Source organism: Chanodichthys erythropterus, chromosome 10 (genome assembly GCF_024489055.1).
Source record: "Chanodichthys erythropterus isolate Z2021 chromosome 10, ASM2448905v1, whole genome shotgun sequence".
Taxonomy (NCBI): domain Eukaryota; kingdom Metazoa; phylum Chordata; class Actinopteri; order Cypriniformes; family Xenocyprididae; genus Chanodichthys; species Chanodichthys erythropterus.
The window spans coordinates 47,074,953-47,097,510 of NC_090230.1; the positions used below are offsets into that span (position 1 = coordinate 47,074,953).

Genomic DNA, 22,558 nt, shown 5'->3' on the forward strand with positions numbered 1-22,558 from the left:
GAATTAAATTTCAAAATATCCTTTATTTAAAGAGTGTATTCATGAGGAGAAGGAAACTAAATACTGAAATAACACAATAACCTTTTTGTATTTATTTGTTAATTTATTAATAGGAAATCATTCACATACATTTTTATTTACAAATAGTTATTATAAGGCAAAGTGAATGCAGAAAATGACAGGGATAAAATACTGAAATACATACTGATGGTGAAGAACTGCATTGACAGCTTTTACTCCACTTCCAGAGAACATCATATGCATTTCTGTTGTTGTGGTATTTCTTCAACATTAATTTGATATTCATATATACTAATTAACCTTACTATTACCAGCTTATCATGCAGCCAAAACCTGTGATAACATTGATATTATACCATGTTATTTAAGTATTATTTATATACTTTTATAGAATTTATTAATAGTTTGAATTAGCTTTTGTTTTTATATTTTCAGTGTTCAATTTGATTTTTAGTTAGGTTTTAGTAATAATGTTATGTGCTTTTTCATTTTTTTCTATATACATTTAAAGTATTTTTATTTCAATTTAGTAGTTTTAGTACTTTAACTCAAACCTATTTCATTTCTGTTAGTTGCCAAGGCAGCATTTCTATTTTCTTTTTTTGAATTTTTTGTTTAACATTTCACTAAGTTTACATTTTTTTTACTAATATTTATAATTTATTTTATTTCAGCTTTATTTCACTTAACAAAACCAACAGTTTTTAACAGTTTTTGTTAACAATAAAAACACTGATAATATAATATTGATATAATACAATTTGTTGAATCGTACTGTATTATAGATCACATAGTTTCACACTTGATCCATCTAAAACCTTAAAGCCAGGATAAAGGGGCTCAGTGAATGTGGTCTGGACACTTTTGAGAAGGGTCATTGTGTCCGAGACGCTGTAGAAGGACAGAATTCCTGCCCTGTGATCCACGTACACTCCTATTCTAGAGGAGTATAGGGGTTTTTTGATTTCACTGTCTACAGAATTATGAGTAAATAAGCGACCTGTGCACGTGTTTTGCAATGTCCAGGACTTATCATTATATCCAAAAATATCAGCCTCATCTTCACCCTTTCTCTTCCTGCTGATGCTCTTATAAGACACTGATATACCCACCCAACAATTCCCTCTCCAGTCAGCCTCCCAGTAGGCACGTCCACACACACTCTCTCTACACAACACCTGAGGACTGTCATCAAACCTGCCTGGATGTTTAGGATACTGCTGGGCATTCTTAGTATAAGTGACTACTCTGTTCCCCTGAGACAGACAGAGGTGTTTATTCACTGTGCTTGGATCCAGACTGAGCTGACAGGAATCTGAAATAAAATAATATGAATTAAATATATATAATAAAGAAATACACAACATGGATGGTGGATGGATGGATAGAAACACTTACATTGTAAGAACTCCTCCCTAGTCTTGGGGTTATCGTTGTCAGTGATCTTGATGCTTTTTACTACAGACCAGCAGAAAAGTGACATTTTTTTAAAGAAAACATCAGATATATTCAGTACATTTAACAATTTAAACATTCATAGAACATAAGTATTATAAATATATCAATAAATAAATATCTGTAAGTTACATCATGTCACACATCATGTCAGCAGCATTTTACCTCTAGCAGATATCCGTTCTACCTCCTCTTTGCAGAAATCTTCAAGTTTCCCTCTTAGGAGAGAGACCGATTTTCCAATATTACTAAAAGAGAGGTGAGGACTGACAGTGATGCTGGGTACGATAAAACAAGGCAAGATGAACTGTGAACTCTAGAAATCAGAAAGGAAATTAAGATACAGCTTGAATAATGATCAGTGTTTCAAATGATAACTCTGATTAAATGATACACAGATTATAATGCTTGTATAACTGCTAAAAAAAAAAAAAAAAAAAAAAAAAATATATATATATATATATATATATATATATATATATATATATATATATATATATATATATATATATAAATAAAATAAAGTTATCTCAGTGAATTCTGTCACCTGGAGGAAATGGATGTGATCGTCTATGTGTAACAGCTGCTCCAACTCAGTATCGCTCTCCTTCAGAAAATCAATGGCCTCCTCCAGTTTCTTCAAGAATCCTTCAGCTTGACTCACTGCAGCCTTTTCCTGATCTCTGATCAGCTGTGTGACCTCAGAGCGTCTTCTCTCAATAGAGAGGATCAGTTCAGTGAATATCTTCTCACTGTGCTCCACTACTGCCTGAGCAGAGCGCTGTTAGGACACACAAAGATCTCAGATAGTATGCTACCCACTGTGGGACTCTGCAGGACCCAACACTGGATTGCTGACTGAATGGAGCTGAGTCTTAATTGAGTCTGAGAAGCCTTTTCCAGCTCCCAGCAATTCTCCTCTAAAAACTCACCTTGTGAGAGTCCACAGCCTTTTTAAGCGCCTGCATCTTATTCTGTTTTTGCAGGATTTCCTCCTTGCATTGTCTCTGTTTCTCCTCTAATTGCCTCTGTTGAAGAAACAAAAATGACAAAAACTCAACAGATCAAAACTTTCCTTAAAAAAAATATATATATATATTTATATGGTGTATGCTTAATTTCACAATAAGTGTGCGATTATTCGCGATTTAAAAAATTGTGATTAATCGGACACTTATCGTGAAATTAAGCATACACCATTTATCTTATCAGCGTTTGAGTGGGATGTAAAAAGTGGGATGTAAAAACTAAAACGATGCATTTCGAAAACTTGGTGGGGCAGAATAATATGATTTATGATTCATAGGTTTATGATCTCTCTACCAACATTCCACACTTCGTTTTTTCAGTTAATTTAGTGCATCATCCGGGTATTTAAAGTGTACTTTAAGAGTTTTCGCGTCGCTTTGCAAAGTACGTCACCCGGATTGTTGATCTGATTGGTTGAAGGACTATCCAATTGCGTGAATAATGCTCGTTGATCACGCCTCTTGTGTAGTAGAAAAACATAGCAAACTCCCCAAACCAATGTTCAATTTTAAATTGAGCTTGGTCTGGTGATAGCCAGACAACCCCCCACCGCCCTTTTAACTACTAAACAGTTTCCTCTATTTTTCAGATTAATAACATCTTCAGATTTAATATTGATTACAAAAGTACTTTCTGTGATTCTGAAATTGAAACAACAGTACATTTGTTTTTTACTGTTTAGTTAGTACAACTGTTTAATTAGACTGTTTAGAGACTTTTGGTCTAACATATGGATGGCTTAAAATAACAATTAATTTGATTTCTTCTTTTTCTAAAAATGATATAACTTTTGGCATAATAATGGAAGATCTACACATTTAATATAATTTATTTTTTTCTACTGAACAATATTTTTCATTTTGGGAAAATGTTATATTCATTTACTGTAAGTTCCTTAAAACAAAGCCATTGTTTTCTGTTTTTCAGAAAGAATTTTGGATTTACTCTAAATCTTTAAAAATGGTAAATTTTAAAAGTGGAAGAAGATAACTTGGTTCTTTGAAGAAATTTAAACCATCAGAAGACCTGCATGATTCTTTCCTTTTTCGTGTTTTCCCCCCTATATTTTTGGTTCATTTCTATAGAGTTGTGCTCAGTTATTTTGGCTATATAAAAATAAAAACCCCAAATCATAATAATAACTGAATTTACACAAAAGATCCAGTTCAAAAGTTTATATGCTTGATTCTTAATAGTGTGTGTTGTTACCTGGATGATCAAAAGCTGCAAACATTCACTGATAAGAGAGCCAGTGGGTTGTAAACCTATGAACAGGATGACTGGAAATTCTGACTGGAAGTTTGTAAAATGAAAAGTTCATACCTGTCTGTATATCCTCTCTACTGCAGCTGTGTTAATTTCATGATTTTTGTGTTTGTCCAGCACACACATCATGCAGATACACGTCTGGTCAGTTCGACAGAAAGCTTCTAGAGGCCTGTTATGTTTCTTACAGATCATCTCCTGGAGTCGTCTGGTAGCTTCTATCAAATTGTGTTTCTTGAAGAAATTCTCGTGCTGTTCAAGGTGCGTTTGGCAGTAAGAGTTCAGGCACATCAAGCACGACTTGACAGCTTTGTGTTTTCTTCCACTACAGATGTTACAATCCACATCTCCAGGACCTGCATAGTAAGCAGGAGCAGGAGTAGCAGGTTGTAGTGTTGTCTCATTTAGTTTCTCCACCATTTCAGCCAGAATGGTGTTTTTCCTCAGTACAAGTCTTGGAGTGAAGGTCTGTCTGCATTGGGGGCAGCTGTAGACTCCTTTTTGATCCTCTCGATTCCAACAGTCTGTAATACAGATCATACAGTAACTGTGTCCACAGGGAAGGGCCACAGGATCCCTCAAGAGATCCAGACATACTGGACAGCAGAACTGGTCCGGAGCCACTGAAATACTGGCTTCTGCCATTTCACCATATGCACAGTCACAGATAACAGCTGAACAGCCGCTTTCTCCGTTTTCCCTGTTTTGTTTTTGAGAAAATGAAACTGTAAGTATGGCGTCACCCAGTAGGGGGCGGATTGTATCTCAGCCTGTACTTGCAATGCTGCAAATTCAACCACAGGACGTCGCTATTTCTGCTAAATAAATAAATAAAAAAAAATCAAGCTTTTGGTAAATCATAATTATGACACAAAAGCACTGTTATTTTTGTAACGTTGAGAAGCTATTTTAGTTTTTATTGATATTTTGAATTAGTGTTTAGTTAGATTTTCCATTTTCTATTTAATTTTTAGTTAAAATTTTGTGAATGTCTTTTTTTTTTTAGTGTCTGTTTAGTTTTTCCTTCAGTTTTAGCTAGTTATTTTATTACATGAGGCTAAACCAAATGAAAATGTGAAATGTCAATTGCCTTGGCAACTAGCATAAATGGAATAAGTTTAAAGGTGCTAAAGAGGATCTTTACGTCGACTGAGAAACCAAAGACTGTTAGTGAGTTTTTGAAATGAGCGCATGCGTAATTTCACTGTGTGTGGAATTGGCAAATTGGCGCTCCCTGCAGCTGCCGGCGCCCCTGCTTGCTGAAAATGTACCATGCACAGAAGCTGTGTGTTGTGAGAGAAGTGTAAAAGGGGGTGGGGCGAGAGGCGCGGGCGACATTTCACCTCTGGGTCTCTCTCAAATGGAACGTACAGGGCGGGGGGGTTGACGGGGACGGGGGATCCACACCAAGGCTGCGTTCCAGTTCGGTTTTTAAATGCCCTTCCCTCGCTAACTTCACTCAGTCTCGTTGACTCGGATGTACATCATTGCTTACGTTGCACGAGTGCCCACTTCTGGCGGAACCTTTGTATGGGCTGAACTGGAACGTCCTAAGCCCTTGATCACTTGGAATCCGCAATGGAGCTGATTTATTATTTATTTTTTCCCCTTACAAAATTGTTGAATACAGCATTCTATATGTATATATGTGTGTTTTAAATGTTTAAAAAATAATTAATATATCATAGAGTTGTTTGTGGTGGGGTAAAATAAACGCGATATGCGGTGACGTCACAATCGTGTTGCATTGTGGGTTATGGAGCTGCCTGAAGTGTACATATGAAGTAGACTCGCTCCCTCGGTCAAAATCGAGGGAGCGAGGGTCTGTCCATATAAACTTCCCTCGTCCACTTCACGAAGTGGAACGCACTTCAAAATGGCGGCAGGGATTCCCCCGAGGGGAAGTGTGTAGGGAAGTTCGCGAGAGCGTGTCTAAACCGAACTGGAACGCAGCCCAGTAATATATTAATATAGTGTATATTTATTTAAGTTCTGATAACTTATACTCATATTTTGTGCAGAATGGTGTTCATTGTCCTTTGGCAATGTTGGAGGTGGAAATTGTGCACCTTAAATTGCAATAGTTAATAACTTAATTCTCTTAAGTCTGGCTTTCTAATGAAGGATTTGTGCAATTGAGAAATTACCACTTATGTTGTTATAACAAAATATAACTGTTTGTGCAGAACTTTGTTTGTTATTTGTGTGTGTGTGTGTGGGGGTTGGGGGGGGGGGGGCACTCGAAAGGGGTCTCGCCCAGGGTGTATTTCAATGTAGAACCGCCACTGTGCGTAAGAACAACCCCCCTCCTTCACAGCTCATTTTGAGGGAACGCCTCCCAAAACTCGTGCACGAGTATTGGAACACGAGTGTTTACCACCGGCATTCGCTGTGTCGTGTTAGTGGATTCATTATGTCGGACTCACCGCAGGTAACTCATAATCTGCAGTTGTTACCTCTGTCTCCTGACAAAAACATTGCATGCGGCGCCTGTGGAGTGTGGAAAGTTACTGGAGCGCGCAGCCGTGCTCGTCTCTCACAAGGAACGTCATGGCAGTGATTGACAAGCCAGAGGGCCAATCGTTTATGCGATGATCGCGTAAACGATTGGCTGATGTTTTTAAGGCCCTACCTCGTGCACAGATGATGTATATTAATATTATTCCTTTCAGTGCACCTAATAAATAGTCTTTTATCAGTTGGTAAAGACAGTTTCAAGTTATATTGCAAAAATGTATAAAAAAAACATCCTCTTTAGCACCTTTAAGCTTTATATATTTCATTTTTATTTAGTTTAACATTTACTTTATTTCAAGTAACAGATTTTTTATGGTTTTAGTTTTATTATAATTATAGTATAACTACAATAAACCTACATAAAAGTCATAATTATTACAAAAAAAAATCTAATTTATGACATACTAAGTCATAATTATGACAAAAATTTGAAATGACAAAATGTTGAAATCATAAGATAAAAAGTCACTGTCATTTTTTACTTTTATCTCATAATATTGACTTTTGCCATAATTATGACTTTTTATCTCATATTAATTGTCATAATTTTGACTTTTAATCTCATACTTATGAATTAGTATCTCATAATTTCAATTTATGAAATTAATATGTCAAATTATGTCATAATTATGATTTACTACAGCATGGTTTTATTCTTATGGGGGAAATGTGCTGTGTTGTAGAAAATATTTGTGTTGTAAAAATGTTGGATATCAATTTTATTTATCAATATTTGTAATAATGGAGATAGCAGGATCATGGGGAATCATACAAAAAAAGTATGGATGGCACTTGAATTATTTATTTTATATATACTATTATATACAGTGGTTTAGCTAAATGCACACTTAGTAGGGCTATAATAGCAATTATCTTTGTTTATTATTGAGATAGGTCAAATTCTTACACTGATTCAAAAATGCAATCATGAATATTCAAACCATACCATTTTGTGTTAAAACTCTGTTGAAAAATCCAAAAGCTGTGTTTTGGAACATGATAGCTGTGGTTTCTAGCTGGTCATTAACTGGTGCAAACTGGTTGTTAACTGGTTGCCCAGCTAACATGTTCCAAAATTCATCTTGACCACTTTAAACTGGTGTGACTAGCTGGTACTTTATTGCTTTTCCAAGATGGTTTACCAGTTTACCAGTTTTAATGACCAGCTTGAATCAGATAATGACCAACTAGAAACTAGCTACCATATTACAGCGAGCCGTCTCAGATGGATTCTTCTGGCAGGGAAGGGCTTCCCATGAATTTCATGGGTGTGTGAATCCCTGTAGGCTGTTATCATGGCTCATGACTGGTCATCTTCAATTGCTTTGCTGTCACATAATAACGAGGGACCACACAGAACTTTCCTGTTAAGAATTATTTGAGTCCCTGAGACTATGGTTATTTTCTGGAAATGTTTGAGAAGCTTAAACATCTTTTGTGCTGTGATAGCACAAGTGTCTGGAGTCAACAGAACCTTCTACATTGGGATTCAAGAGGAAAACTGGAATTACGCACCAAGCGGCCAGAATCTGATTAATGGGAAACCTATTGCAGCGGATGAGTGAGATTTATATATTCATTAATTACAAGTAATTCATCTGAGATTGTGTAAATATGTATGAAATGTGTATATATATTTTAATGCTTATTTATTTTACATCTTCCTAAAGTTTTACATGTGTATATCACTTTTTACAATGAGATTTAGCTCCCTGTGATTTTTATTCTTTTGTGTGTGTGTGTGTGTGTGTGGTGTCATCTAGACAGTGGTGTTTAAGATGTGGACAGTGTTATATTTGCACCACACAAAAAATAAAACCTTAGACTATAACCCCACAAAATCAGGACTGCCTTTTCTACTTCTTTTTTTCTTTCTTTTTTTTCGGAAACTCCAGACATGCCGTCACTTGATTCTTTTTGATTTTTTTTTTTTTTTTTTTTTTTGTGGCATCGTCATGCATGCTGGTGCACCTTTACTCTCTTCCTAAATGAACTATATCCTTTCCGTGGCTGCTCTCACAAGTCTCTTGTTTACCCAGACAGTTTTGAGGACTGTCTTTTTCTAGATAATATCTGGTAATTGATATAGCTGTGTTCATTTGGATGAATGTATTTGATATTTGATAGTTTACTCTTCCTTGTACCAGTGCCCAGGACATTTTCACTGTCATCCTTGAGATTCACACACTGAATAAAAACCTAATTTTTCTATGCCTTTTTTACTAATTCATAAGTAGTGGCCTGTTTTTTGTGAACTTTGCATTTTTGAGTTTCAGTAATTAGAAATTTATAATTATCTAAAATTGTTTAATGGTCCATATAAAACGTTGAAAAAAAGGTTTGTCAGATTATTAAAATGTTCTTTATATTTAGAAAACAAAAAACAAAAAAAAACAAAAAAAACTATGTTTTAAGTACTATTCACTTCTTTGGGGAACCTAAAATGGATCTTCTATGGCATCCCTTCAAAAACCTGGACTCTTAAGAAAATGTTCTAAATAGAACCTTAAAGGATTCTGTCAGGTGCTTCATAAAACATTTTAGGTGTTCTCCTCATGGGATCATTTTGTTTCAATTCATTTTTAATTTTAATTCAATTTTATGAATTATTCTCCTTGTATAGAACCATTTTGGTATAAAGTTTTGTTTTTAAATTGGGCCAAGAAGCCTAAGGTTCTATATAGAACCTTTTCTTAATTTTAATTAAATTTTATGAATTATTCTCCTTGAATAGAACCATTTTGGTATAAAGAATGTAATCTATTGGTATTTTGAATTTCATATTTATTTTCTAATTTTAGTTCATTTTAAAATTATCCAATAATCTCTGCCATTTATTATCATCCCATTATAATAATAGTGGAAAAAACATTATAAAACTCCTCATCTTTCTTGTGGCCAGGTATGCATCAGTATTTCTGCAGCGCGGGTCTAAGCGGATTGGCAGTGTGTACAAAAAGGCGATATACAGGCAGTACACAGATGCTTCTTATTCTCAAGAGATCCCCAAACCCACCTGGCTGGGCTATCTGGGCCCCGTACTGAGGGCAGAGGTTCATGACATCATCATCGTGCACCTGAAGAACTTCGCATCCAGACGTTATTCCATGCATCCCCACGGTGTCTTCTATGCAAAAGATTCAGAAGGTAAAACCTCTTTTTCTCATTCATTCAACTCACATACGTGAGCCAAAACATTATGACCACCTGCCTAAGACGCTGGTGATCCTCCACATCCTGCCAAAACCGCACCGACCCGCAGAGGCACAGACTGTACATGACCCCTTAAGGTGTCCTGTGGCATCTGCCACCAAGACTTTGAACTTGTTGGTCCAGCACATCCCACAGATGCTCATTCCTGCAGGGTGCATTATCTTCTGAAAGAGGACACTTCCACTAGGGAACACCATTGTCATGAAGGGGTGTACCTAGTCTGCAACACTGTTTTGGTAAGTGGCACGTGTCAAACTTAGGTCCACATGAATGGCCGGACCCAGCAGAATAATACTGCCCAGAAGCATCACACTCCCTCGACTCCCTGCTGACCGGGAGCAACCTTGCCGTTTCAGAGACACTCTAACCCAGTCGCCTTGCTATAACAGTTTGGCCCTTGACAAAGTCACTCAGATCTTTATTACAGCCCATTTCTCCAGCATCCAACACATTGATTATAAGAACTGATTTGTTAGCATCTAATCTACCCAGACGCGGCCTTGTTAGGACATGATCAATGATATCACCTGTGACTGTTCATAATGTTTTGGCTCATCAGAGTATATGGTTAATCATTTTAAAGGTGCTTTTACTTGTGTGGACTTTCAACTGATATCAAATCCTGTCTGCACTAGGTGCGCTGTATCCAGACGGAACCTCAGACACTCTGAAGAAGGATGACGGGGTTCCACCTGGGGGAAACTACACCTATACTTGGACTGTAAAGCCAGATTTTGCCCCTCAAACGGGTGACGCCAACTGCCTAACCTGGGCCTACCACTCCCATGTCAGCGCCTCACAAGACATTTCTTCTGGGCTTATTGGAGCCCTTCTCACCTGTAAGAAAGGTAAAGCAGACATTCTTATATATTAATTCCTTGCAATACTAGCCCTATATTCATGCCTGTTGCACTGAAATTTAACTCCCTGTGATATTTTTACATTTTATTATTAAAATTGTATTATGAAAAAAAAAAAAAAAAAATATATATATATATATATATATATATATAAACACAGCTAAAGCATCTTAGATAAAGGTCAACTAGGTGCAATAATACTATCATTTATCAATGTCCTTATTGTACAGGATGTTTCCTCTTTATGTTTTTCCCTAAATTTAAATGGGTGCATTTAATATATTAAAAATATATATAAGATACACTTCTGGATTTTTTCCCTCTGGGATGAATTTAAAAAATACATTTTTGGTAAGAATAATTCTTTTTAATTTAATAATTCTTAATTTTTTTTAGTTCCACTTTCAGTGAAGGATTTTTAAGTATCAAAATTTGCATAGTTGTTTAATGGTCAAAATACTTCTGCATTGAAATCTATTTATCAAAGTTAAGTTGAATTTCCCCTTTATTTCCTAATTTCATTTTATTTTCAATACAATAATGCTACAATTTATAAATGTAATTAAATAAAAAAAATCATAATAATAATATATTTTGTAGGCATTGTAATCTATTTATCAGAGTTAAGTTACCTTGAATTTCCTATTTATTTACAGTACAATTGTAACGAAGCGGGAGTCATGGTAAGATCCAAATGCAAGCTTTATTAAGAATGTCGTACAGGCAGGGTCAATCAGGAGCAGACGAGAACAGCAAGGGACAGGCAGGATCGTAATCAGGGTGCAGGCAATGGTCAGGACAGGCGGATATCATTCACAGAACAGTATAACAGGCAAGGGTCAGGACAGGCAGCAACGGGTCAAGAAACAGGAACAGGCAAGATCAAACACAAGCAGACAGGATAGAAGGAACGCTCAGAATTGTCACTAGGAATCAAGACTTCGCAAACTGGTGGTGTGAGTGTGAGTCCTTTATAGTCCTGTTAATGTACTGCAGCTGGGTGTGGTGATTAGTGATAGTGATTGATGGAGTGAGTGCAGGTGATTGGCAGAGAGGATTATGGGTAATGTAGTCCGGGAACTGACAGGAACAGACGGTGATCATAACAACAATAATACTACAATTGATAAATATTATTATGATAAAGAACATTTCCTATTTATGTTCCTCCTTAAATTGAAATGAATGCATTTAATGTTAATATTAAAATGTATATTAATGCATATAATTATATATAATTAACACAAATATATTTTAATTTAAAAAATGTTTACCTCTGCACTGAATTTAAAATTGCTTTTCTTTATTAGCTAAATAAATATTTTTGTCTTACCTTATCCTTTGATTCCCAAATTAAAATGGCACCCTCAGGAACCCTGCATGCTGTATCCACTTCAGACGACCATCAAGTACAACGTGCTGATGTGGACCAGGATCTGATCCTTATGTTTAGTGTGGTGGATGAAAACATCAGCTGGTACCTAAAAGAGAACATCCAGATGTTCTGCTTTGATCCAGATGGTGTGGATCCTGCAAGAGAAGATTTCCAGGAATCCAACATGATGCATGGTACATACCTGACAATTGACTGTATGAACTGTATGAAAATGTGGCTGTCCAGATGTTAAAGAAAAAAAGCTAAATAAATGAGTGGTGTGGTGTGTTAGTTTTAATGAAAATTCATGAACCTAGAGATTTTTTTGTAAACCGACATAGTTGATGCACACAATTTGAGTCTGAGTACTTTTTTATCCATTTTTAGCCATAAATGGATACATGTACGGCAATCTACCAGGCATTGAGTTTTGCCAAAACCACAGGGTTGCTTTGCATCTCTTTGGCATGGGCAACGAGATCGACATTCACTCTGTTTATTTCCACGGACACACACTCCTGGACCGCGGGCACCGCATGGATGTCCTGAGTCTGTTTTCTGCCACTTTTGCCACTGCAGAGATGGTCCCTATGACAATAGGGACATGGCTCTTGAACTGCCAAGTCAACGATCATCTGAAAGGTAAACTTTGAGAAAGCATGTTCTCTGATAACAGGATAAAATAATAAGGCAATTGTAGTAATGGAAGTTCTGCCTTTCAGTTAAAAATAGCCAGTTGGCTTTTCGATTGTATGTATAATCTAGATTAGAGGACGCACATTATTAGTGTAACCCCTTTAGTTCTACTTGACCCGCTGAGCGGGATTCGTTTCCGGCATGGGAGGCAGGCAAGCTAACAAGGACACAAAAGACCGAAGTCTCTAACATCAGTCACAAGTGTGCCTCGAGTGAGGCTTACTCGCACAGCTCTTACTAGCTGACCTCCATTACACTCACCCCCCTAAACCTCAATCCCATCTGGGTCATGGCACCAATGTAACCCTTCCGGTTCTACTCGACCTGCTTCAAGCAGGATTCAAAACAGTGTCTCTGGCTTGGGAGACGGGCGAACTAACAAGGACATTAAAAATGATGGTTTCTAGTGTGCCTCTTGAGGCCAGAGGAGTGAGGTTTACTCACACAGCTCTTACTAGCTGGCCTCCGTTACACTCACCCCCCTAAACCTCACTCCTATCCGGGTCACGGCGCCAATATAACCCTTCCGGTTCTACTGGACCTGCTCCGAGCGGGATTCTAACCTGTGTCTCTGGCATGGGAGGTAGGCGAGCAATCAAGGGCATTAAAGAGCGCAAATATTTTCCAAATAATATTTTATACTGGTATAGTATAGTATACACTCTAAAAAATGCTGGGTTAAAAACAACCCAAGTTGGGTTGAAAATGGACAAACCCAGCGATTGGGTTGTTTTAACCCAGCGGTTGGGTTGAATGTTTGCCCAACCTGCTGGGTAGTTTTATTTAAACCAACTATTATTTAAAAATTGCTATATGGCTAGCTTAAAATGAACCCAAAATAGTTGAGAAATTAAAAAAAGATGCAATTAGAGACAACAATAATAGACAAAAGGTGAATGTTTATTAATAAGCTTAAGCTAAGCTAAATTTAATAGTTTAATAGTTTATTAATATAAATTTATTAATAAGCAATTTAATAAATGTTTATTGTTTAATAATTATTCATTGAACATTAATAAATGTTCATTTCCAACATACTTTGGGTTAATTTTAATTAAGCAATACAGTAATTTTTAAACAATAGTTGGTTTAAATAAACATTTAACCCTACCGCTGGGTTAAAACAACCCAATTGCTGGGTTTGTCCATTTTCAACCCAACTTGGGTTGTTTTTAACCCAGCATTCTTTAGAGTATACCTATTTAGATTAGTATAAATTGGGTCTTCATACATGAATATAGCTGCCCCCTGAAGATGATTATATTTGTGGTTCTTTGACATCTAAAAGATTGAAAACCCCTGAATTAGACCACCCAGACAATACATGAATTTTAGCATTTAGAAAAACAATTTTTTACCAAAATTGTCTATATCTTCAAGGAGCTTTATATGCTTAAAGCCTACACAGAAGGTGATAGGGCTCTTCTATGTTGTCTTCCACAGCTGGTATGCAGGCTCTGTTCAAAGTCTCATCCTGCAAGGATGAAATAAACTCCACAGTTCCTCTCAGTGGGAAAATTAGGAAGTATTTCATTGCTGCTGAGAAGGTTTGGTGGGACTACGCACCTTCAGGGATGGATAAACTGACCAATGAGTCGCTGACGAAACCTGGAAGGTTGAATATCTAATTATAATTAGTTTATGAAAGTTAGAGTTTATGACAAATAATTCAAAGTAAAATTCTTGGTCGTCCTTAGCTTTTCAGAGTTGTTCTTTGGGATGGATGGTGGCCGACTTGGTGGAAAGTATTGGAAAGCGGTGTACAGAGAATATACAGATAAGAGTTTCACTATAAGGAGAAAACGAACTAGTGCTGAAACTCATCTAGGCATTTTGGGTAAGCCTCTTCATGTGGATTTAAATCATTGTAATATGAATAACATTTTAAACCTTGGTTAGATAAAAAAAAACAAAAAAACGATTCAAACCTTTCTGTCACATCATGGTGCCTGTAGGTCCAGTTCTGAGGGCTGAGGCTGGAGACACTCTTCAGGTGACGTTTATGAACAAGGCTGACAGAAGCTACAGCATCCAGTCTCATGGTCTCCAGTACAACAAACCCTTTGAGGGTGTCTTTTATCAAGATGGTGAGACTTATTTTACACCATCTGGCTAATTTATGTCAATCAAAAGGTTTGTTTTGTCCCAGAGAACTGAACATCTTTTAATGTATTGTAGGTATAAAGAGGAGAGGATATCAGGTTCAGCCAGGAGAAACGTTCACCTACAGGTGGCTGTTGAAGGAGGGACCATCTGAAAGTGACCCACCCTGTATTTCCTACCTGTACTTCTCCTCCAGTGATCCAGTCAGAGACACCAATGCTGGTCTTACAGGCCCCCTGCTGGTGTGTAAGAAAGATGCACTGAATTCCAATGGTGCTCAGGTAATATGAGATTCAAATATGTAGCAATAAATAAAAGGAGAGATTCAAAATAATTTGCATACAAACTGTCCTCTTGACCCATATGCAAATCAGCCATCAATTTATTTTAAAATAATTTTAACAATATCACTTTTTATATGTAATATGATTTTTCTTACAGAAAGACGTGGATCAGGAGTTTTTTCTGCTGTTTTCTGTGTTAGATGAAAATCTCAGCTGGTACTTGGATCAGAACATTGAAACCTATGACACCAATGAATCAGACGTAGAGAATTTGGAGTTTGAGGAGAGCAATAAAATGCATGGTATTTACACTCACCTTACTGCTGTCTGCCTGGGAAATGCTTCATTTTGGTATACATATCTGACCATGAACTTGACTTATTCGCACTATGACTTATTTGAGATAAATCACCTGACCTGCAGCACGTTGTAGTTCGGCCCAACTGCAGCCTATTTGGGGCACATGTGCAAACGAAGGTTACAAAGAATTTTACATATGCATGCTATGGACGAGATGTAGCGGTAAACTGACAAATGAAACATATTTTTGGTCAACAGTGTAATGGTCAACTATTAATTTTACAAATCAGCTTCAAATCAGATTCAAATTTCACAACCAATTCTTGCACAACCTGTTTTATTTGTGTGTGTGTAATGCAGCTGTGAATGGCTTTATGTACGGGAACCTGCCTGGCCTTGAGATGAATATGAAGTCCAGGGTCAGATGGCATCTCATGGGACTTGGCACAGAGATAGACATGCATGGTATTTACTTCCAAGGCAACACGTTCCAGAGACAGGGCACAACACGTGACACGCTGAGCCTGTTCCCACACACTGCAGTCACTGTGTCCATGCAACCAGATGTCAGTGGTCAGTATGACCTAGTGCCATGTTATTTTAGCAAATTATATATATATATATATATATATATATATCAATTTGCCATTACTTCAGTCTTCAGTGTCACATGATCCTTTATGCTGATTATTCTGATTTGGTGCTCAATTATTATTAATGGTTCTTATGATCAATGTTGAAAACAGTGCTGCATTTTTGCTGCTTAATAATAATAATAATACATTTTATTTATAATGCGCTTTTCTCGAACCCAAAGCGCTACAAACAAATAAAATACAAAAACTACAATAAATGTAATACAAAGTAGAAACTAAAAATCTAAAATAATCATTACAGTACAACACAATAGAATATTAATGACAGTCCATAAAAGCAATTTTAAAAAGATGAGTTTTTAACAGCTTCTTAAAACTGGCTAGTGTGTGAGCATCTCTAACAGCAACGGGAAGCGCATTCCATAACCTGGGTGCAGCAACAGAAAAAGCTCTCTCCCCCATAGATTTTAATCTAGAGGGAGGCTGTTGAAAAGTAAGGGAGTCAGCAGACCGAAGGGAACGAGAAGGCGTGTAACGGGTCACTAGGTCACAAATATAAGAAGGGGCTGTTCCATGTATAGCTTTGTATGTTAATGTGAGAGTTTTAAAAACAATACGTGACTGTACTGGAAGCCAATGCAAACTATGAAGCACACCTGTGATATGCTGACGTGATGAAGTATATGTGAGAACACGAGCTGCTGAATTCTGGATATACTGAAGACGTTTGATTGATTTAGCAGGTAAACCAATGAATAGTGCATTACAGTAGTCAATCCTAGAAGTAACAACTGCATGAATAAGCCTTTCAGCGTCAGGTGGAGTGAGGAAAGGCCTAATTCTTGCAATGTTACTGAGGTGATGGAAAGCAGATTTTGTGATACTCTTAATGTTAGAGTCTAGTGTCAGATGAGTGTCAAAAATCACTTCAAGGTTACGAGCCTGAGCAGATGGAAGTACTACATTGTCATCCATAATCAAATTAAGATTGCTACCCTTGTGAATAACCACCGGTGTGCCAATGAGTAGGACCTCTGTTTTAGAACAATTCAATTTTAGAAAGTTATGGTGCATCCATGTTTTTATTTCCTGCACACACTCTGAAAGAATTGTTGAGGTGAGAGTAGGATCAGATTTGGAGCTGATGTAAATTTGGGTGTCATCAACATAAAAGTGATACCCCAAACCATATTTCCTAATAATTTGTCCCAGAAGAAGCATATACACACTAAACAATAAATATTTTTGTGGAAACATAAAAATAGAAATCTTAAGTAACATTATAAATGTTTTTACTGTTTTATCAATTTAGTGCATCCTTGCAGGAAAAAAGTATTAATTTTTTTTCTTACTCCAAACTTTTGAATCATAGTTTCCACAAAAATATTAAGCAGTACAGCTGTTTTCAACATAAACAATAATAAGAGCACCAAATCGGCATATCAGAATGATTTCTGAAGGATCATGTGACACTGAAGACTGAGGTAATGGCTGCTGGAAATTCAGCTTTGCCATCACAGGAATAAATTACATTTGAAAATATACTGAAAACAGTTATTTTAACTAATAATATATTTTCTTGTGGTTGCAGGGGTATTTGAGGTGAGCTGTCTAGTCTCTGATCACTATGTTGGTGGGATGAGACAGCTGTATAAAGTGATGGGCTCAGGGAATAAGAAGCCCTCAGTGTTAAGGTCTCAGATAGTGGAGTATTTCATCTGTGCTGAAGAGATGGAGTGGGACTACTCACCTGATCGCACCTGGGAACTGCAGAACTTCAACACGACTGAAGAGAAAAGGTAGATTTATGTACTACAACTTTTGTTGTTGTTGCAGCGTTTTAATGGCTTTGGTAACCAGATTCTTGTCTCAGTCCTGGCAGTTTGTTTGTGGGGACAGGAAAGAACAGACTGGGCTCCAGGTATAAGAAAGCAGTTTATCGAGAATACACTGACTCCACCTTCAGGACAAGAAAACTGAGGCAGCCTGAAGAGAAACACTTGGAGATTTTTGGTGACTTATAATATTCACAATTTTGTTCTGCCTTTATTTAAAAATATTTTGAACATCAGCTTTTCTCGTTTGAAAGAATGAATAAAAGGGTAATCTGTGTGTGTGTGTGTTTTATAGGACCTATAATTAGAGCTGAAGTTGGCCAGATTTTGCTGATCACATTCATGAATAAAGCGAGCCATCCCTACTCAATACAAGCACATGGAGTCAGAACCTCTACTTCTAAACCTGAAGCTGTCATGCCAGGTAGAGGAAGATGAAAGATGAAACATCCACCTCTTGCCTTAGTATTTCACCTGAAAAAAGACACCTTCAGGGACTGTGTTTTGAACATTATCTGACTTTAAATGGAAATCTGCTAGATTTCCCCATTATACATGTGACACATCTTGTTGTGAATGCAAATGAAACTCTCTACTGCAGGAAATATGACTCAATACCAGTGGATGATTCCAGAGAAATCCGGTCCAGGCGTGTCTGATCCAAACTGCATTGCTTTTGCCTACCGCTCAGCTGTGGACTTTGTTATGGTAAAGCTCTTAGTATCAAAAATAGAGTTTTAATTCCTTCATTATTATTTTTATTTACATTCAGTCAGGAATTTAAACAGATTAATTCTGAATAACAACAATAAAATAAATTGTTGTTTATTAATTTATTTTGGCTTTTGTGGTATGTTATAGGACACAGCCAGTGGTCTGATTGGGCCATTAATAATCTGCAGGAGAGATGTATTGAACAAGGCCAGACAGAGAACTGATGTGGACAGAGAATTTGCTCTCCTCTTTATGATGTTTGATGAGAATAAATCCTGGTATCTGGAAGAAAACATTCAGTCCTACTACAACAGTTCAGAACCTCTTCTGAGAGATGCAGAGTTTCAGAAAAGCAACAAGATGTATGGTGAGAGTGGTCGCAAGTATATGCAAATCAACCCTATGCATTTTGCTATAAAATGCTAAAAAGTAAAAAGTCAAATTATGACCACTAGAAGGCATTGTTTGATATATGATGGATGAATTGTATTCACTATCCCTGTTCCACATCAGAGTATAAATAATTATAAATGACAGATGTCATAAGAAAAATAATCACTGTACATAATTCTCATTTTTTCTCGGGCAGAATTACATGATTCCAATCTGCATGTTTTTACTATTGTTTCACTATTGACAGGGATCAATGGGAAGCTCTATGCAAACCTTCATGGGCTGGAAATGGTGGAAGGCGACAAGGTGGTCTGGTACCTGTTTGGGATGGGCAATGAAGTGGACATACACACTGTCCATTTTCATGCGGAGACCTTCACATACAAGGTTTAGAAATGAGCCTATAACTATTATATATACAATTATATTCACATTCAGATGCAATAGAATAAATTACTTTTCAATAAAATTACTGCAATGTGTTCTGCAGTTTTCATACACCAAATTATTTTTTATTAAAGGGTTTGTTCACCCAAAAATTCTGTCATTGATTACTCATCCTCATGTCCTTCCACACCCGCAAGACCTCCGTTCATCGTTCTTCGAACACAAATTAAGATATTTTTGATTAAATCCGAAAGATATATGAATCATCCATAGACAGCAATATAATCACCACTTTCAAGGTCCAGAAAGGTACTAAAGACGTTGTTAAAATAGTCCACGCGGACTGCACCTTAAAGGTGCCCTAGAATCAAAAATTTAATTTACCTTGGCATAGTTGAATAACAAGAGTTCATATATTTCTGAATTGTCTTTCTAAATGTTTCGTTAGCATGTTGCTAATGTACTGTTAAATGTGGTTGAAGTTACCATCGTTTCTTACTGTATTCACGAAGACACGGAGTCGTTATTTTCATTTTTAAACACTTGCAGTCTGTATAATTCATAAACACAACTTCATTCTTTATAAATCTCTCCAATAGTGTCCAAATCTAAACATCCAAATAAATACTATACTCACATGATCCCATGCATGCATGCAGTATGCATGATGAACATCTTGTAAAGATCCATCTGAGGGTTATATTAGCTGTGTGAACTTTGGGGACGCATGATTTGAAGGGGACGCGCGTTAAATCGGTGCATAGTTGATGATTGCCCAAAATATGCAGTTAAAAAAATTAATTAAAAAAAATCTATGGGGTATTTTGAGCTGAAACTTCACAGACACATTCAGGGGACACCTTAGACTTACATTACATCTTGTAAAAACTTGTTCTAGGGCACCTTTAATTTTATGAAGCGACAAGAATACTTTGTGTGCGCAAAAACTAAAAAAAAAAACTTAATTCAAAATAAAAACTTTATTCAACAATATATTTTCTTCCCTATCATTATCCTTACATATTTGCCACAATAAGCACAGTGAAGGCTTCCGTGTTTACGTCTGAATGCCCGCTGTTCCTATAGGGATATGGGTGGAGTACTCTGGGTTCGGGCCAAATACCAAGCTTAGAGCCCTCCAAATATGTATAATTTTTATAATCTGATTATATATACGTGTGAAACTCAACCATTATAATGAGTCAAACTGCTTTTATCAGACAGATCAGACTCACCGTACTGATGTGTATGACCTAATCCCAGGAGCATTTCAGACATTGGAGATGGTGGCAGAAGTCAATGGAACATGGCTTCTGCACTGTCACGTTGCCAACCACATCCGTGCTGGAATGGAGACAACGTTTACCGTTAAACCTCGATCAGGTGAGCAACAGCTTTAGAGGTTTATTGGATTAGTCCATCATAAAAGTGGACTCACGGTTTAGTGATGTGATGTTTGTGGTTCTTTCTTTCCCAGGTGGTGGCACTGTGAGGAGAGATTTGAGCATCCTTTGGTTACTGGTCACAACATTCATGTTCAGACTGATATGGTGATCTTTCTGTGGACATATATTTAATCACTTTCAGCTGATTTATTTCTCACACTGTACCATTCAAAAGTTTGGGGCCTGTGTGATTTGTTTTTTAATGTTTTAAAGTCCCTTATGCTCAACAAGTCTGTATTTATTTGATAAAAATTACATTAAAACAGTAATATTGTAAAATATTAATACAACTTTACAATTAAAACTTTTCTATCTGAATATATTTTAAAATGTATTTTATTCATTTGATGGTAAAACTGAATTTTCAGCATCATTACTCCAGTCTTCAGTGTCACATGACTCTTCAGAAATAATTCTAATATGCTGATTTGCTGCTCAAAAAAACATTTTGAAAACAGACGTGCTGCTTAATATTTTTTTGTGGAAACTGTGACACATTTTTTCCAGGATTCTTTGACGAATGTAAAGTTTAAAAGAACAGCATTTTGTAACACTGAAAATGATTTACTGTCACTTTTGGTCAGTTTAATGCGCCCTTGCTAAATAAAAGTGTTTTTAAAAATTATACAGATCCCAAACTTTTGAACAGTGGTGTAAATTAAAAGAAAAAAGTTAAATAGCATGCTTATTTGTACTTCTTAAGTTTCAACCAAATCATTCACCATTCATTCTCAAGTAAATTGTTTTATATATGTGTGTCAAAATAAAACGACTATCAACATTCAAATGTGAAACTTACTGCAAGACCACCTAGTGAGAGAATTTCCTTTAAGACAACTTAGGACAAAGATATGTTAATGAGCATTTGCTTTCAGTTTCATTTGAAGTTATTCATTTAAAGATCTACCTTATTGTTACTGACGTTATAAGGAAAGTCATAAATTTCACAAGGCTCCTTTAGGCCAATGTGAGAAGGAACTGAAACCACAGAGGACGGCGTTAAAGTGAAAAACAAGTGTGAGCTGATTGGAGATTATGTAACTGAGTGAGCAGTTGTTTTTGTTCCTCTTGGTTCGTTTGATGTGCTAGTTTTGAGCTCAAAGCTTGGAGCTCTCAAATGAATGTAGTTTAACACGTAGGCTTTAAGTAACCAGTGCCCAGTTGAGGATTATGATGTAAACATGTAAACCTTGTCAGTAAACATTTGACTTTAAAGTCCTTAAGTAAATTCTTACGATACTAGTCAACATCTGTGAATGGTTCCAATTTCCTTATCAAAACTATGTTTGTGTTTTGCAAAGATAATAGGCTTGAACCCCATGATCAAGCGTTTACTCTTTACAGTGATAAAGCATTGATCACATACTTGAAAAAGCCATTAGCTCACTATAGGAAAGAATGCAAAGCTCATTCAAATAGACAAGCTCTTTAACACACATTGCTGTTTTAAGTGAATAATTGGAAAATAGATTAAAAATAGATAGTTTAAATAGTTTACAGACTGTATGTTTCACATGATTAACCTTTTTGTACGTGTCTGACAGCTATCATTCATACTGATATGACAGTGATAGGCTAGCTGATTAAGGTGATCAATAAGATTTTGTCATGTAAAGATATAATCGAAAACACCACACTTCTGTTCGTTAATGCAGCAGTCTGAAAGGTTGTTTACAGAAAAGTTATGTTTAATGTTTGTATCAAGGTTTATAAGTAGATTGAAAGTAATACCCAGTCACTGCTTTGCGCCTGTCAGTGCGGGTTTCCGAGAACGCGCACACGACCGCGCGCAAAATCTCTTCTGGTAAATAACATGAGGGCGACGTGTTTCGAGGATAACAACCTGATTTACACCCGGTATCTCCAGTAACCAGGGTGACCGGGTGTGTACTGCTGAAAACTGGCATGTTTATGACACGAACAAAACAATAAAAAGCATAACGCCTTTCTGGCAAAAAACAACAACCACCAAAAAGACCAAATGTACAGCATAACCTGGTTTTGAGAGGGTTATTTTTTAGCCAAGGATAACTTGTAGCTATGGTTTGTCGGAAAACAGTGTTAGGCTA

General features: G+C 36.5%; 2 protein-coding genes across 2 annotated transcripts; one reads left to right on the forward strand and one right to left on the reverse strand.

Moving 5' to 3' along the window:
• Nucleotides 1-100: 100 nt before the first annotated feature.
• Nucleotides 101-4,466, reverse strand: LOC137029689 (E3 ubiquitin-protein ligase TRIM16-like). The gene is made up of 6 exons (XM_067399337.1): nt 3,829-4,466; nt 2,409-2,504; nt 2,024-2,257; nt 1,642-1,792; nt 1,420-1,479; nt 101-1,336 (listed from the first exon to the last, which is right to left on the reverse strand). The coding sequence occupies exons 1-6, from the start codon at nt 4,414-4,416 to the stop codon at nt 801-803; spliced, it is 1,665 nt and encodes a 554-aa protein (XP_067255438.1). The 5' UTR covers nt 4,417-4,466; the 3' UTR covers nt 101-800.
• A 3,216-nt stretch (nt 4,467-7,682) lies between these two features.
• Nucleotides 7,683-20,662, forward strand: hephl1b (hephaestin-like 1b). The gene is made up of 19 exons (XM_067397120.1): nt 7,683-7,849; nt 9,191-9,435; nt 10,137-10,349; nt 11,733-11,930; nt 12,124-12,378; nt 13,876-14,047; nt 14,130-14,269; nt 14,388-14,519; nt 14,611-14,816; nt 14,977-15,121; nt 15,480-15,692; nt 17,307-17,514; nt 17,589-17,728; nt 17,846-17,974; nt 18,152-18,258; nt 18,412-18,631; nt 18,905-19,044; nt 20,265-20,427; nt 20,522-20,662. The coding sequence occupies exons 1-19, from the start codon at nt 7,683-7,685 to the stop codon at nt 20,596-20,598; spliced, it is 3,270 nt and encodes a 1,089-aa protein (XP_067253221.1). The 3' UTR covers nt 20,599-20,662.
• Nucleotides 20,663-22,558: the final 1,896 nt, after the last annotated feature.